We start from the raw sequence: 17,227 nt of genomic DNA on the forward strand, positions 1-17,227 counted from the left end.
ATTCCGTAAGGCCTTTACGGAGGACGTCAGCAATGTGGAATCTGTAAACTGTGTTGTCAAATACGACAGTGTAATGTGCTTAGGTTAATCTAATTGAAATGACCTACTACTGTGTTCACGAACAGTGTATTTGTATGTGCTCCTTAGACCCCGTCCTTTAATATTTACAGCAATCAGTATGTTCTGCAATGTTCGAAAGAAAGAGGTCCGGTTCAATTTGCGATCCGGGGCGGCGGATCGATTCGTAGCCTGGAATTCACGCTAGTCGGCACAAGCGTTAGAAATCGCGGCTCGTTGTCGTCCATGTTAGTCGCAGAGAGCGGAGTAGACGGTTTCTTTGCGGATTCCAATACCTTAAAGAAAAGGAAAGTTCAGTGCACAGCTTCGGGAGTGTATTTTAAAGCCGTACCAGTTCCCACGTGTCCGCGAGTCTTTCGTAACGCACTTTTGTGCGTACGGCTCACGTTTTTGTGTAAGGTTAGAAGAAACCCGCAGGCTAAAAAAAAAAAAAAAAAAAAAAAAAGAGTCCTATTGCATGTTCCATTCCAGTTTATTCCAGTAGACTGCCATGCTAGATGAGCTTTGACCTTTTTGATTTTGAATATTTTCTTTCTGTGACATGAAAGACATTCAGAAATCTCAGCAACATAATTTAACATCCATTACATATTGTCTGTAATACATGCACATATTGTTAAAAACGTATGTTGTATTTGCGCAAAGTGTAGGAATTTGCTACAAGCTCTTGGTTAGTTGTCATGCTGACCACAGAATGTCATTTGAGTTCAGCATTTCTCAGTTTTGTTATCAACTGGAGGAAAAATACATTTTAATGTAGAGTTGATGAAATTGGCTGTAAAACCACCTAGTTCAACTGACCACAGTAATTCAGATTGTTCTGGATTAATATTTCATTGAGCAAGCATTGCTTACTAATGTAGATTTAAATCAAATGAACCAAAGTGCTGTAACCAGTAGTTTCTTCTTGGTGTTGCTTTCAAGGTTATGTATTCAGATATTAAAAACTTACAGTTAGTATAGTAAAGGTAAATGTATTTCATATTTAATGAAGGAGGAAGAATCTATGCCAACTGCTTTTGCTGACAATATTAATGGACTGTTAGCCCATTTTGTAGTTTGCCAAAGACCTTTACTATTTTATGATATTTGTCTTTTTTGTTGTTGTCTTTATTACTATTTTTATTTTAATATTCTGAGCAAGAAGTGGCTGGAAATCTGATTTTGAGAAACGACCAAACCTGATAACCTTATTTAAAATAGTGGGTGCATTTATATTAATTATAATGGCAACAAAATATTGTGTTGCAGAAACAAAAAGATTGTGGTTTGTACATATATACTGAATGCACAGATTTTACCTTTATGATTTAAACTGGCAGCAGTTCATAGTGAAGTAATGGTTTTTATCATTATTATTGTTATTCTTCAGTGGCCATATCGATTTACTACTTAATTAAAATGAGTTTCATTTTATTGATTTTGTGCTAAACTGTTACTGGGTAAGCCTCTTTCATACTGAATATAAATGGGTGTGCACTGTTATATTCTGTCAGTATGATGAAGTGTACACTTGGACTGTGAGGTGCTTTCTTTAGTGCTCAAGCGGCTGGTTTGTTGGATCCATGTTTGCGTACACAACACAGTTCCTCAAGAGTTCACGGCATGCTTTCTTGTCCTTTTTTAGATGAAAATGTAGTGTTTCTCTTGAAGGATGGCCATTTTTGTGATCTGCGGAGTCGGTTTGTGCTGTCCGTGACCAGCCCTCGCCTGGCTAAGCTCTGGTGGCTAAATTGCTATTGCTGCTAAGTGCAGTTCCAGCCTCCCATGGTCAGTACAGACAGTTGTGGTTCACAGGGCTCATTCTCGCTCATAAAGCAGCGGAGTGCTAGCTGTGGTTCACAGGGCTCATCCTCGCTCATAAAGCAGCGCAGTGCTAGCTGTGGTTCACAGGGCTCATTCTCGCTCGTAAAGCAGCGCAGTGCTAGCTGTGGTTCACAGGGCTCATTCTCGCTCATAAAGCAGCGGAGTGCTAGCTGTGGTTCACAGGGCTCATCCTCGCTCGTAAAGCAGCGCAGTGCTAGCTGTGGTTCACAGGGCTCATTCTCGCTCGTAAAGCAGCGCAGTGCTAGCTGTGGTTCACAGGGCTCATTCTCGCTCATAAAGCAGCGCAGTGCTAGCTGTGGTTCACAGGGCTCATTCTCGCTCGTAAAGCAGCGGAGTGCTAGCTGTGGTTCACAGGGCTCATCCTCGCTTGTAAAGCAGCGCAGTGCTAGCTGTGGTTCACAGGGCTCATTCTCGCTCATAAAGCAGCGCAGTGCTAGCTGTGGTTCGCAGGGCTCATTCTCGCTCGTAAAGCAGCTCAGTGCTGACTCTGGCATGCTCCCTGTGTATGCTGGCTTTGAGGAACATCCATGACATTACATTTATTTGGCAGACGCTTTTATCCAAAGCGACACAGTAAGTGCATCCTTTGCCTAAACCAACTGTTCTTTGCTCTGTGACCTACTTAAAAAGAGTGAACTCACAGTTTGTATGTTTTAGATGTATTGGCTTCTTTTGAATAAGAAAATTGGCCCTCAAATTCCATAATTTTTTAATGCAAATATGCAGTATTTAACAAAACAAAATTTGGGGCAGTGTTGCCGTGTGAAACATTGCAGCAGACAATCGTTGAGGGTTAAGGGTCTCGAGTTCATGCTCATCATGTTTATCCACTGCAGAGACACCTGTGAACTTGTCCTTCCTTATGCGAGGGACTTCCCCCACCCCACTTCCTGTTTCTCCCTGCATGCTGTTCTTATGTGAGGTACTTTCCCTGCCCCTCTTCCTGTTTCTCCCTGTATGCTTTCCCTTATGTGCAGGACTTGCTCACCCTACTTCCTGTCTCTCCCTGTAAGCTGTTCCTCATGTGTGGGACTTCCCCACCGCTCTTCCTGTCTCTCCCTGCAAGCTGTTCCTTGTGTGTGGGACTTCCCCACCGGTCTCCCTGCCGCTCCCTGTAAGCTGTTCCTTATGTGTCGGACTCTTCCTGTTTCTCCCTGTAAGCTATTCCTCATGTGAGGGACTTCCCTGCCCCACTTCCTGTTTCTCCCTGTAAGCTGTTCCTTATGTGAGGTACTTCTCCCTGCCCCACTTCCTGTTTCTCCCTGTATGCTTTTCCTTATGTGTGGGACTTCCCCTGCCCCACTTCCTGTCTCTCCCTGTAAGCTGTTCCTTATGTGAGGGACTTCCCTCGCCCCACTTCCTGTCTCTCCCTGTAAGCTGTTCCTTATGTGTGGGACTTCCCCTGCCCCACTTCCTGTCTCTCCCTGTGAGCTGTTCCTTATGTGAGGGACTTCCCTCGCCCCACTTCCTGTCTCTCCCTGTAAGCTGTTCCTTATGCAGCCTTTTGGTACAGTGGTTGGAGCTTGATGAGGCTAAACCCTGAAACCTTGTACCAGGACCACCGTGTGGCTAATGACACGCATTAGCTAGTAGGAGATGATAATGACTTTAAATGCAGTGTTTGGTTCAGTGGTGTTCGTGACCTACTGCTCTACTGTCTGTATTGGCCGTTAAACGGACGCGTCATGCGTCGTGACCACCACCTGATGCAAGTCCTTTTGATTCCACTGTACCCTGTACCACAGTGCATTGGCAACCCCTTTCAGCAGGACATAATAAACTCACCAGGCAGTTGATGCTAAAGAAAAGCACATAAGAGGAAAGCCTCACCGTTTGCAGTGTGTAAATGAGCTGTATTAATTATTCACATTCTACTGTGGATACTCCTTTCCTCCCATTCCTGTGAATCCTTTTGTATCGGTATTGTAATTATTGCTTCAGAGGGTATTTATGCAATATTGTGGATATCATGGAAAAGAACGAAGTTGGTCGCATCTACAATTCACAGGAGTTTTACATTAATATAAGAAAAAAAATGAAAACGATACGCAGCATGAACTATCAAACTTAGGTAAAGATTAAACGATGTCTGGATGACTGGAACTGCCTGTAACAGAGTTCATTCTTACGTAGGAACCCTGATATTGAATGTATCATTCCAAATTGGACATTGGCTACAGCGATAAGGTGGATCAGTTAAGCTATTATGACGTAGCGTTAGCTTTGTGACTGGTTACATTCTATACAAGTACGTTATTAAGACTTTTAACACAAATGCAGTTTGCAGGTTTGTGTATTTATTAGCCAGTAGTAGAGGGGGTCCAGAAGGTAAAGTTGTTTAATTTTCTCAGGGTTTTACAGTAATAACTGTAGAATAAAGAAAGGTGTTCAGTTCCTACAGACTTTAAACTACATTTCACGGAAAAAATGGATTGGGAATAAAATGTTTATTATATAGGAGAAAACATCCCATATTTTGGTACAGTATGTATTGATATATAGATTTGCTCATATTAATTAGTGTTTTAACTAGTGTTTAAATATCCCTAGAAATATTACTGTCAGTATATTAATTTGTATATGTGTTGTTATCAATATACAACCATAATGACATATTATTGGGAATTTTCCTGTGCTTAATTTATGGATGACCTTACGATAGCTGAGGCTCTAGAACAGATTGAATACACAAATGGCTTTTTTTTTTCTTTAAACGATAAAGTAGAAGGTATTATTTATAATGCATAATCATTTACTTGTAGTGTGTTGTTTAAAATTAACACTTGTTCAAATTTTTACACTATAGCATTTATGCAATGGTTTACAGAATTCATGGAATTATTTTTATTATCATCATGGGAATTAAAAAGATTTTTGATCTTACGCCCTTGTTTGTGTCTGTCATTGTTTTTCAAACCCTCTTCCTCTAGAGTTTCTATCTGAGGTTCTGTGTTCACAAATCTGCTGTCTGATTTGAAAGCGCAAATTCAAATACAGGGCAGAGGTATCCCTAAATCAGAGATATCAAAGTACTGGATAGAGATATCCCTAAATCAGGGATATCAATGTTAGCACAGGGTAGAGATATCCCTAAATCAGAGATATCAACGTACTGGACAGAGATATCCCTAAATCAGGGATATCAATGTTAGCACAGGGTAGAGATATCCCTAAATCAGAGATATCAACGTACTGGACAGAGATATCCCTAAATCAGGGATATCAATGTTAGTTCAGGGTAGACATGCTGTTGAGATGGGCCCCTGTGTGTGTGTGCGTGTGCAGTAGAGATGGGGGCCTGTGTGTGTGTGTGTGTGTGCTGTAGAGATGGGCCCCTGTGTGTGTGTGTGTGTGTGTGTGTGTGTGTGTGCTGTAGAGATAGGCCCCTGTGTGTGTGCGTGTGCAGTAGAGATGGGGCCCCTGTGTGTGTGTGCTGTAGAGAGGAGCCCCTGTGTGTGTGTGTGTGTGTGCTATAGAGAGGGGCCCCTGTGTGTGTGTGTGTGTGTGTGCTATACAGAGGGGCCCCTGTGTGTGTGTGTGTGTGTGTCTTTGCTATAAAGAGGGGCCCCTGTGTGTGTGTGTGTGTGTGCTGTAGAGAGGGGCCCCTGTGTGTGTGTGTGTGTGTGTGTGTGCTATAGAGAGGGGCCCCTGTGTGTGTGTGTGTGTGTGTGTGTGCTGTAGAGATGGGCCCCTGTGTGTGTGTGTGTGTGTGTGTGTGCTATAGAGAGGGGCCCCTGTGTGTGTGTGTGTGTGCTGTAGAGATGGGCCCCTGTGTGTGTGTGTGTGCTGTAGAGAGGGGCCCCTGTGTGTGTGTGTGCTATAGAGAGGGGCCCCTGTGTGTGTGTGTGTATGTGTGTGCTGTAGAGATGGACCCCTGTAGTGTGTGCTGTAGAGAGGAGCCCCTGTGTGTGTGTGTGTGTGTGTGTGTGCTGTAGAGATGGGCCCCTGTGTGTGTGTGTGTGTGCTATAGAGAGGGGCCCCTGTGTGTGTGTGTGTGTGTGTGCTGTAGAGATGGGCCCCTGTGTGTGTGTGTGCTGTAGAGAGGGGCCCCTGTGTGTGTGTGTGTGTGTGTGCAGTAGAGATGGGGGCCTGTGTGTGTGTGTGTGTGTGTGTGTGTGCTGTAGTATGTATGGGCAGGGCAGCTGTGTGGGCGGGGCAACAGGTATCCAGGCCCTGCTCCTCTGATCGCTGAGCCCAGCCTACTGCCCACAGAGAAGGAAGAGGAGGAGGAGGAAGGAGGAACACTCTTCTGCTCTGACGTTACAGGTACATCTGCTTCACTCAACGTACCGGTCTGAGAATATGTCCCGTCTGACTTGGGTGGTACAGAAACTGGCAGTACCATTACCGGTGGCTGTTTTGGGCCCTCATTCCCAGGAGTGAGGAGTGGTGCTCGACTTCAGCCTGAATGAAACTTTCAGTGAACAAATGCCTCACTGTATACGCATTTCCCAGAATCCCTAGTGTGGGTTCCTGCAGGCTGACATGCGGGGTTTTTTTTTTTTTTTTTGCTTTACTGCCATTCGCCAGGTTCTCTTATCCGGAGTGTGACTTACAAGGCAGACGCGAGTGCAAGGACCGCAGATCCCGGTGCATTAATTACCCCTGGGGCAGCAGTGCAGTATTACGGCGGGTAAGGAGCTGGTCATGTAACCTAAAGCTTGCGGGTTCGATTCTCGTCTAGGACACTGCCGTCGTACCCTTGAGCAAGGTACTTAACCTGCATTGCCTCAGTATATATCCAGCTGTATAGATGGATGCAATGTAAAGTTGTGCAAGTCGCTCTGGATAAGAGCTTCTGCTAAATGTTGTAATGTCACGTAATGTACCCAGAGGGGGAGAGCACCGTGCTGGGAGAATTCGCCAAAGAGCAAGAAGGGTTGGACTCGATTGGCAGCTGGTCAACTACCCTATTGAACATTAAACCGAGGTGTCCAAACAAAAAACCACCCCGATGAGCATTAAACTATCAATATAACAACTAAAACAAATAACAGCACAGAGCCGCAGGCTCCGCTCCGCAAACACAAAGAGGAGTTCAGCTGCGTCGGGTCTTGGACCTGGCAAAGGTGTCGGGCACCAGGGTCTGCACACGACGTTCTGCTGTTCGCAAAAGAACGTCCGACCGATGCCCGGGACGAGAGAGCTTTCGCATCTCGCCCCGGACCGACTTCCGAGAAGAACCACAAGCCGTTCGATCGCCTTTCCCACAGAGAAGCTGCGAATTTGGTTAACGGGGCAGGGCAGGTTTTTTTTTTTTTGAACGATGATGCAACCGCTGCGTGACTGCACAAGGACACGGGGCTCCTGGGCTGTGGGAACTCTGTGTGAGCGGGGTCGGCGGGTACAGTCCGTAATCTGGCAGCGATCCCACCCCTGCCCTTTTTTCCTCTTTTAGATCACAGCTCAGGAGGTGAGAGCGGTTGCCCGGCAGTCGGAGGGGTTGCCGGTTCGATCCCCCGCGCTGGGCGTGTCGAAGTGCCCCTGAGCAAGACGCCTAACCCCTAATTGCTCTGGCGAATGAGAGGCATCAATTGTAAAGCGCTTTGGATAAAAGCGCTATATAAATGCAGTCCATTTACCGTTTACCACTTACCAGATCAGGGCCGTGTGCATTACAGGCCCACAGTCTTATGGGGCTCTGTCCCATTTTCACCTGCAGATGAAGGCATTTCTTTTTATTTTTAATTGCTCGCTAACTACGCCGACTGACCCAATGCTGCTCCTGGTGAATCACGGTAGCATTGCTATCATCATTCTGGTAAATCCCACGTGCTTTGTGGAATCACTGGCAGTACTGACCTTGCTGTACTGTGGACAGCACTGCTAGTGCTGTACTATGGACAGTACTGACCGTGCCGTACTGTGGGCGTTGCCTACCACGCTGCTTACCGTGCCATACTGTGGGCAGTACTGCTAGTGCTGTACTACGGGCTGTACTGACTGGGCCATACTGTGGGCAGTACTGACCTTTCTGTACTATGGACAGTACTGACCGTGTCGTACTGTGGGCGTTGCCTACCATGCTGCTTACCGTGCCATACTGTGGGCAGTACTGCTAGTGCTGTATTATGGGCTGTACTGACTGGGCCATACTGTGGGCAGTACTGACCTTTCTGTACTGTGGACAGCACTGCTAGTGCTGTACTATGGACAGTACTGACCGTGTCGTACTGGCCATACTTTCTGTACTGTGGACAGCACTGCTAGTGCTGTACTATGGGCAGTACTGACTGGGCCATACTGTGGGCAGTACTGACCGTGCTGTACTGACCGTGCCGTACTGTGGACAGTACTGACAGAGCTGTATTGTGGTAAGTACTGACCGTGCCTATGAATCTACGATCCATCAAAAAGACATTATAAAACTGAAATTATGTTTTCTCAAAAAAAAAAAAAAGTGTCATAATGTCACTCGCCTTTATTTGCCTTTTAGATGTCTAAATTGTTTTTTTTGTAATGGAATTTGACCTCAAATGACAGGATGTTACTCTTTATGTGTGGGAAATGTTTTCCAGTATAAATCTGTTTTTTTTTTTTCACGTGTATTTGTGTTCGAGACTGATACGGACGTCAACTGGAAGCAGACCTGCAGACCGCAGAGTCAATATTCTGTGTGATTTTCACTGATATGATTTCAGGACACTCGCATAACCTGCAATAGGCTGACTATTCAAACTGACGGCCATCTTCTGGATGCCCTGATGAATCGGAGGCCTGTGAGGTCATCACCTACTCTGATCTGATCCAGTGACATCACAGTGCTAGAAGGTTCAAAGCCAGAGGAGACAGGAGCAGCATGTTCTTCACTTCTGCTCAATGTCTTTATTTTCCACTAATGTGACATTATTACATGTGACTGGGTTCTTCTCCAGAGATCTGTGTGGTATTTTTAGTACGGTGCGTTTCGGTGTTTTTCAGAAACAATCCTTCTGATGGTGTGCATTTTACAGGAATGACATATTGGTGTGTGGACAACTTGACTTTACTGTTACAAAGTCAAATGTAGTGTGTGTATGTGTGTGTGTGTGATTGTTAGTGTGTGTGTATGTGTGTGTGCGAGTGTGTGTGTGTGTGTGAGTGTTTGTGTGTGTTTGTTTGTTAGTGTGTGTGTCAGTGTGTGTGTTTTGAAATCTTATCTTAAGGTAAATTTGGTGTTGGCATGGGGTCTGGCGTATGAGAGAAAGGTTGTACCATTGTGCTAGGGTTGCCAAAATTGGCTTTCTGGGTAAAAAGACAGAGTGTTGTGTAATGCCATCTGGGGCACCGTCATAGAGGGTCAAAACCCCACCCACCTGCTTGGCTCCTCCCCTTTCCACTGCAAGTGCAGACAGCCCCATTAAGCCCTAAGAAAAGGAGGACCCACATCTGAGCTGTTGATGGAGTTTGTGAAACTTGAGTTGAACTTGGTTGGCATTACTGGTGAAAACTTTGACTTGTCTTTCTGTATGGTCTGTTTTGGGTGACTACTTGATTTGTGAAAGACTTGTGCCTGGAAGAAGATTGCTCTTTTGTGTTTGCTGAGCAGCCTGGCTATTCGGATTGTTAGGAACGTTCCGGACTTGGTTAGCTAAGGCTCCAAAGGGCAACTAAGCGGTTTGGCTTTTTTTGTTCATCGAACCTCCTTAAGGTCACAGTTCCTTAATTTAGCTAAATTATCACTAATTCCAAGAAGGTTCTGGTGGCCCGCCAGTCACTTGGTCACAAGGGGGTTGGGTAGAGGGGTGACTGTGTCCCAGATGTAATGTGATGAATAACAGAGTACCCCTTTAGATTTGGTAGTTGCCCACAAGGGTGCCAGATATATCATTCAACTGTTCCGTTTTTAAATGTGCTGCAGAGTAGCTCCATGATGGCAGAAAAATATGGGATAAAGAGCATTTAATCAGAAACGACTTTTGTCTGAAATATGGGATGTTCTGGCCAATGCGAAACGGTTGGTTGCCCTGCGTGTCCGTCAGGCACGGTCTGCATGTCACACCGGGTCGTGAGGCCCCGCCCACCCGTGCGACTTCCAGACTGGGACGGTGCTCTGCGAAGGTGTGGCGTGGGCGGAGCTCCCGCGCCCGCGAGAGTCAGGTGTGAAGGACAGGCCTCCCAGTCTGTGTGGGTTCCTGCAACAGGCTGTGTCCATCTCTTCCAAGGAGAGATCTCTACAGCTCGTTCCAAAAGCATTTACAATGTGTATTTTTTAAATAGATTATATATTGGTGTTACGTCCCAAAAATCCGCCCACAATACAAGGACAACAAGAATTGGAACATGAAGTCCCCTGTGCCCAAAACAAAGTTCAAAAGAAATTTCATCAACACACTATAAACAAACACATTTTTTATAAAGACACAAAAACTAAACCCAAAAGCCACTGTAAATATACAAACAGTGGTAGGTGTTGGACAAAACAGGTCAGTCCAAAGCAGGGCCCACAGAAGACTTGTGAACTTAGGCAACTACAAGTAGTCCTCTTTCTCCCGATAAAAACAAAATGGGTGAGTCTTCCGCATGTTTCGTTATCTGACCTAAAGCCTAAAAAAATGTGCTCATGAAAGAAAAAGAACGTTAAAAGGCAGAAACAACCGAACAAAAGCCACAAGTCTGCATCATGGTGCAGGGTCCAGCCACAAAATCACTCCACAAAAGTAACTCCTTTCTTTAGCTGCAGCAGGCTTATGTAGGACCAAAGGCAGGTGAAGCCAATCAGGCCATCAGCAGCTTGTTAAGGAGGTAGAGAGAGAGAAGCACAGATCACATGCAGGGGGTTAGTCTAATCACCAGCACGTAACAATGACCATTTATATAGGTGTCCTGCCTGAAAATAAATATTTAGTTTAATTTATTTCGTTCATTTTTAATGCCTCTCATTCCCCAGCTAGATAGAAGGAACACAGTAGGTAGTGAGGCAAAAATATATGTCTGTCTTGTTTCATCGGGTGAATTTATTTTTTGGTGTGTCCCTTTGCGTAACTACATTCCATGGAATTCCTGTTCTCTTTTGCAAAAAAAAAAAAAAAAAAAAAAAACACATTAAAAGATCCAAAATTTACATTATACATTTATCCTGAAATTTGAGAGATGATTAAAAGCATTAATACTTATTTCCTTCACGGTTTGATACGTTAAGAAATTTAGGGAAAAGTGTAGCACTGGAATTTTCTAGTGAGTTAATAACAAAATGATCTGATTGAAATTGATTGAATACAGGCCTTCGTGTCTTTTAATAAATAGTCCAGAACAGCAATACTACTAGTACTACTACTTAAAATAAGAAGAATAAGAATAATAATAATAACAATAATAATAATAGAAAATTTTATTTATATAGCATGTCATTTCAAGTTGTTGTGTAGCCGAAAGCGCTTCACAAGAAACATAAACGAAAAAGATGGAACAAGATATTAAAATGTTTCGTGAAAATATTACAATGTTTTTGCATGCAGTCTTCAGCAGTAAAATAGTGCTATTCTCACATGCAAGCCTCTAATTCAGAAATGCATGCTTACAAGTGAAGTCTGCAGCATCTGACCTGGTTCATGTCCCTTTAATTGTGACAAGCTAATATTGTTTGCTGTCATAATCATTTGTAGAAGTCAATATTTAGTCTAATCTCATTCCTACCGGAACACATTGGACCCTCTCTCGGTAACATTTATTTAAGAGGGAAAGTAAATATTCCTTCTGTTTAATCTTGCCTTCAGTTTTAAGTTCAAAAGAAGAAAGTTAACACTGAGGTGTACAGACACACAAGCACGCTACGGCTTTGAAGTTTTCAAGCATTTAATGCCAGCGCTGCAAAAAGCATTTAAACAGTATGTACATCATGTTTATTTCCTGTTTAATAATTATCATCCACACCAGTGAGATTGACTGACCAGTATTCCACAGAAACATTTCAGCTTATGGCAGTAATGTTGCTCTAAGCAAGAAGTAAGATGCAGAAATATAGTGAAACAATGTCATGGTATCATGGTATTTTCAGACATTTTGAGCATTATGTGTATGTTGCCAAGCCTGCTGTTAGTCTTTAATAGTTTTGTGCAGATAGTTGTAAAGGCTCACAGGTGGAGGGAGCACAACAAGGTCATTATTCCAGACAGGCGATGGTTATGAAGTGTAAATTTGCATGTTCTGGTGTTAACTTTAAGAACGCAGTTTAGTGTTCTTTCTCAGGGGACTCACTGTTGACATTTTGGTTTGTTGCAAACAGAAGATATTTGAGTGCAGGCTTGCAAAAAAAAAAAACCTTGCGCTGCTTCACTTTGGAACATGCCTATAAATAGCCTGGCTTTAGGAGGTCAGTTTATTGGAAATCAGATTTTCAGAGAAAGCAGGTTGCCTGGGCTGTAACTGCCACTCTGAGCACTGCACTAAGGTGACATATATTCCATGCACAGATTTAGAATATATGATGAAGTATGTGTCATTCCTAGTTAAAACTACATTATGGGTGGTTTGTCAGTAATGATTTATATAGAGAAAGATAATGGGCCTCGTTCTTAAATTGTTCTTACTTTTGTTATTAAAAATTTTCCTCCAAAAACCAATATGGGATTCCTCACCCATGTGCAGACCTTTGTTTTTGTGCATATCCCAGGGGTATGATAAAAGCTGCCTATCTGTAAATTTTATGTACAATCGTGTTTATGTGATTGGCATGAGGAAATAGCCACAAACAAATACAGGTAAGAAAAAATGATGAATGCCAAAATGTTCTTGGAAATGTTCTTGCACACAGTTTACAATGATTGTACGCATGTTTCGTGAATGAGGCCCATTGTTTAATAAACTAAAGTGTGTCATCTCACAGAGGCAGGTGCAACTCAGATATTATCTTTGTTGATATATACAGCGATACAGATTTAGATATACTGTATATTTAGACAAATCTAAACCTGAAGTCATACCCAAACGTAGAATTTAGCATAATGATAAAAAGGATCTGTTGTGTGCTGGGAATTGTCAGACAACTATAACTGTTTTATTTATGACATTGAAAATCTTATTTGTACTATTTTACAAACTATTTAAAGTTGGAAAAAGTTAAAATGATGTTTTGTGGGCTACTCGGTTGATGTGGACACCAGGTAACACAAAAGTACTGAGAAGGGCAACTCGACTTCAAGGTAGGAGAAGAGACTATATTATGTCTTTACATTAATAATGACTATTGTTGTTATTATTAGAAGTAATAGTAGTAGTACACAGTAAAATTCCCCGTCTTAATTCAACTTAAGCAGAGTTTATATGACTCCTATTGGGATCATATGTACACTGCAAGAGTTATATGTAACACTGAACGTTTTACTGTGTAGTTGTAGTAGTGGGTGAAGTGTTTATGTTTTTAGTGCAATACGAGTGGCAGTGTAATTTAACCTGCATTGCTTCAGTATATATCCAGCTGTATATATGGATACAATGTAAATGCTATGTAAAAGTTGTGTAAGTCATTCTGGATAAGCTTGTCTGCTAAATGCCTGTAATGTAATGTAATAACCTTGTGTATTATAGCATGGATGACAGGGAAGATTTAGTAGAGAACTGTATGGAAATATTGAGTACTCCTCCTCCTTTTGTATAGAGTCTGCTTGTGCCCATTACATCTGGTATTTCCCACGAGAACCTGCAGTCCAGGAAGTTGACTCAGCAGTACAGGAAGTGACTCAGCAGTCCAGGAAGTGTTCGCTGCCAACATCCCTCAGGTCCATGCCGGCCAGGGTGACAGGGCTGCTGCAGGTGATGTTGTTGTAGATGCTGACGATGGTGTGCGGCTCCTCTCCCTCCACCATGGTCTGCGCCTGTCGGGGAACCACCAGCGGCTTGCTCAGGCTGTACTCCCTCAGGGAGTGGCTGCTGCAGTCGCAGCGCCAGGGGTTGCCGGTCAGCCACAGCTGATGCAAGCTCTCGGGCATGTCGGCGGGAAGAACGCTGAAAGAGTTGTCCTTCAGGTTTAGGTAGCGCAGCTTGGGCAGCAGCCGCAAGGTCTCGTTTGGCAGAAGTGTCAGCTTGTTGTCGGACAGGTCCAGCCAGGAGAGACGCTTCAGGGGCAGCACGGACTCGGGCAGAAGCTGCTGGAGCAGGTTGCCGGCCAGCAGCAGGTAGTCCAGGTTCTTCAGGCCGTTGAAGGTGTGGGAGGAGACGGTCTCCAGCTTGTTGAACCTCAGGTCCACATGCTGAAGGCCCTGGAGGTTCACGAAGCTCTGGCGCTCCACCACAGAGATGTTGTTATGCTGGAGAAAGAGACGCCGCAGCCCCGACAGACCGACAAAGGCCTGAGTGGTGACCCTGCTGAGACAGCTCCTCTCCAGGTGCAGGCTGTGGAGTGTGGAGAGGCCCTTGAAAAGCTGGTCGGGAATAGTCTGGAAACAGCTGCCGGACAGGTTGATCACAGCCAAGTGGGACAGGCCCAGGAAAGACTCCGTGCGTGCCTCTTGGATCTGGTTGTGCTCCAGCTCCAGGACCTCCAGGTGACCCAGGCCCTCGAAGATCCTGTCCCCCAGGGCCCTTATCCGGTTGTGGCTCAGACGCAGCTCCTCCAGGTACTGGAGGTCGCGGAAGGTCCTGGGCCGCAGGCTGCCGATGGAGTTGTTGGACAGCCGGAGCACGTGGAGGCTGTGAAGGCCCAGGAAGGTCTCCTCGTGCAGCTCGTTGAGACGGTTGTTGGTGAGGTCCAGCCAGCGGAGCGCTTTCATCCCCACAAAAGCTCTGGGCGCCACTGTGACGATCTGATTCTGGGCCAGATAGAGCTTCTGCACCTTGGAAAGCTTGAGGAAGACATTGGCCTTGATGACCTTGAGGAGGTTTCCGGAGAGGTCCAGCTCCCTGAGCTCGGTCAGGGCATGGAAGAGCTGCGGCTGCAGGTAGGCCAGCCTGTTCCCGGCCAGCACCAGCTCCCGCAGGGCCTGCAGGTCCTGGAAGATGGCCTCAGGCAGCACGGCCAGCGAGTTCCAGCCCAGGTTGAGCAGCCACATGCTGGAGAGCTTGGCGAACAGCCGCTCCTCCACGCGGCCCAGCTGGTTGTTGTGGAGGCTGAGGGAGCCCAGGCCAAGCGTGTGCTGGAAGACGCCGGCGGGGAGGGAACGCAGGCGGTTCCGCTCCAGGTGGAGGTAGACCAGCGAGCGCAGGCCCCGGAAGGCCTGGGCGTCCACGGCGGACACCTGGCCGCTCTGCAGGTTCAGGAAGTCCAGGTTGCTCAGGTCCTTGAAGGAGGAGGCCGGCAGGGAGGTGAAGAGGTTGCCGTCCAGCCAGAGCGAGCGGGTGGACAGGGGGACGTCGGGGGGCACCTGCGTCAGGTTGCGCGCGCTGCAGTACAGGCTCAGCTCGGAGTTATATTGGTCGTGGCGGCAGGTGCAGCTCTTGGGGCATGGGATGGAGCCCTCCGTGGGGGGGTCCCCGCCCAAGTCTGAGCTTGGGGACATTCCCAGCACCCCCAAAATCCACAACAGCAGCAGTACAGAGGAGTTCATCCCAGCTGGGGGGGGAGAGGGCAGATAGGTTAGCACCCCAAATCATTTCCAACATTACAACCTATCTGACACACTACATCCCTGTCTGACCCTGTTTATAATCAAACATAAGCGTACACTTTAATGTATTCTTTCTAACATTATTATTTTAATAAATCAATTTAAGACTGTATTTTGAAATATTTATATAGGCTGGTTCTGTGACTGCAACACTCTGTAAATTTGGGACGAAGCTGAGGCGCAGGTGTCCTTAGTGTCCTCTCACAGTGCTTTACACTGCAGCCCACCAGTCACCCTACAGACCGAATTTCACACTTTTAAAACGCCTGCAAATTCATATGAAAATTTTTTGTTTGTTTCTATTAAAATCGATCAACTCAAGTATTGACTACATGAATCACATAATGTCAGAGCATGTACATTTTGTGAGCAATTGGCTTAATTTTTTTAATAAACCCTAAATAATGCATATTTACTTCTTGGAAAATGATCTTGGATCAAGAAGATGCACCTCTCCACTCCAAGAAAGGACCTTACACTTCCGACTTGGGGAAGTGCCACTTCTAACATAAATCAGAAAAAAACAACTAAATTTCACTTCTGCTGCTTGACAAAGACTCTTACTTTCTGTTTATCTAATAAATATTGTGGTTTATTTAATAATTATTAAAATGTTATGGCTTATCAAATTTGCATTAAAACACGATGACTCACCTAATTTTTATTACAATTCTATGCATGTCCTGCTCTTTAAATCACCCTAGCAACGTTTTAATCTGTCAATTTTTAGGACATACTTTATTAATTTTTTCCTATAATTATAAAAAAAATAGCAATCCAAACATTGTGGTACTCCTTTTTTAACACACTATTTCCTGCCATAATGTGCATTCCTTGCACTGTAAATACCCCAGTGGACCCACAGAAGAGAAAGTGCCCTTTCGTGAGTGTTCCTCACCTGCAGTACGAGTCGTCCTGAGCGGAGTTAGCCTGGCGAATGCTAGCAGGACGAGTATCGCGTGCGTCTGTGCGCAGGCTGAGCCGCGTCTACCTTCTGCCTCCCTCTTGCCAGAGAGGCGAGATGGATCTACTGACCCCAGTCCCGCCATTAACCTTTTCACTCCCCCTTCCAAACTGGCTAAAAAAGATGTTCTATGCACGCTTTCATATTAACGTGTTTAAAAAAATTTTTTTTATATTAGTTCTCCAGTTAGTTATACTTGTTAGGTATACTATGCTTCACTCCTTGGTTTTCTTGCTTTAAAGCTGATTTAAAATCGGAATCATGAAATCTGCATGAGCAACGATTGTAACTTTTACACTTTAGTTTCTTGTGCGCAAGGTATCTTCTGAGCGTTCAAATGACCTTGGGTTCATTCCCTGGGCTTAAATGTGTCATTGGTCATGCCTTGACTTCAGATGTTCAATACAATTTACAGAGGTGTTCATAGGAAGGTAGATGCTGGCCATTTTTCAGTGTGTCAATGGATACATACAGTATGTATGAAGAAAAGTGAGAGAAAGTGTATTTTTTCCCTGGCTCTTCTGTGAATATTAATAAAAACAGGAAATGGTAAACCTTATGGAACTGACCATGTAATTTTACACTTTCAGATTTGAATCTGTCAAAATATAGATGTCTATGACACTAAATTTTTTTAGCATTCCAATCATCTGATTTGTCTGTCAGGAGAACAAATTGGTAAGCATGAGCCCCAAGACGATATCTCCAAAAGGAAATCGCTGGGCTTCACCCTGAACATCCTGCAAAGCGACCATTTGCTTTTGCAGTGGAGTCAATCTGATACTGCGCATTGAGCCAAGGCTGCACAATTACCCTGAGTTTACATCACGGCTTCTGA

General features: G+C 44.7%; 1 protein-coding gene across 2 annotated transcripts; it reads right to left on the bottom strand.

The window, feature by feature from the left end:
* Positions 1–11,199: 11,199 nt before the first annotated feature.
* On the bottom strand, positions 11,200–16,486 carry LOC118216058 (insulin-like growth factor-binding protein complex acid labile subunit). 2 transcript variants are annotated; one of them, XM_035397069.1, is made up of 3 exons: positions 16,324–16,486; positions 15,842–15,928; positions 11,200–15,370 (listed from the first exon to the last, which is right to left on the bottom strand). In XM_035397069.1, the coding sequence occupies exons 1-3, from the start codon at positions 16,472–16,474 to the stop codon at positions 13,563–13,565; spliced, it is 2,046 nt and encodes a 681-aa protein (XP_035252960.1). In that variant the 5' UTR covers positions 16,475–16,486; the 3' UTR covers positions 11,200–13,562. The 2 variants fall into 2 exon arrangements, with proteins under 2 accessions (XP_035252960.1, XP_035252961.1); XM_035397070.1 differs by lacking the exon at positions 15,842–15,928.
* Between the last annotated feature and the right edge of the window lie 741 nt (positions 16,487–17,227).

This window comes from Anguilla anguilla, chromosome 17 (genome assembly GCF_013347855.1).
Source record: "Anguilla anguilla isolate fAngAng1 chromosome 17, fAngAng1.pri, whole genome shotgun sequence".
Classification (NCBI taxonomy): Eukaryota; Metazoa; Chordata; class Actinopteri; order Anguilliformes; family Anguillidae; genus Anguilla; species Anguilla anguilla.

Bases quoted from the DNA above. Each gene is read 5' to 3' on its own strand.
- LOC118216058 (XM_035397069.1), bottom strand. From the start codon at position 16,474: ATGGCGGGACTGGGGTCAGTAGATCCATCTCGCCTCTCTGGCAAGAGG. The intron at 15,929-16,323 runs GTGAGGAACACT...GATTTATGTTAG, and splicing joins CAGGACGACTCGTACTGCAG to AAGTGGCACTTCCCCAAGTC. The intron at 15,371-15,841 runs GTAAATATGCAT...CTCCCCCCCCAG, and splicing joins CCAAGATCATTTTCCAAGAA to CTGGGATGAACTCCTCTGTA.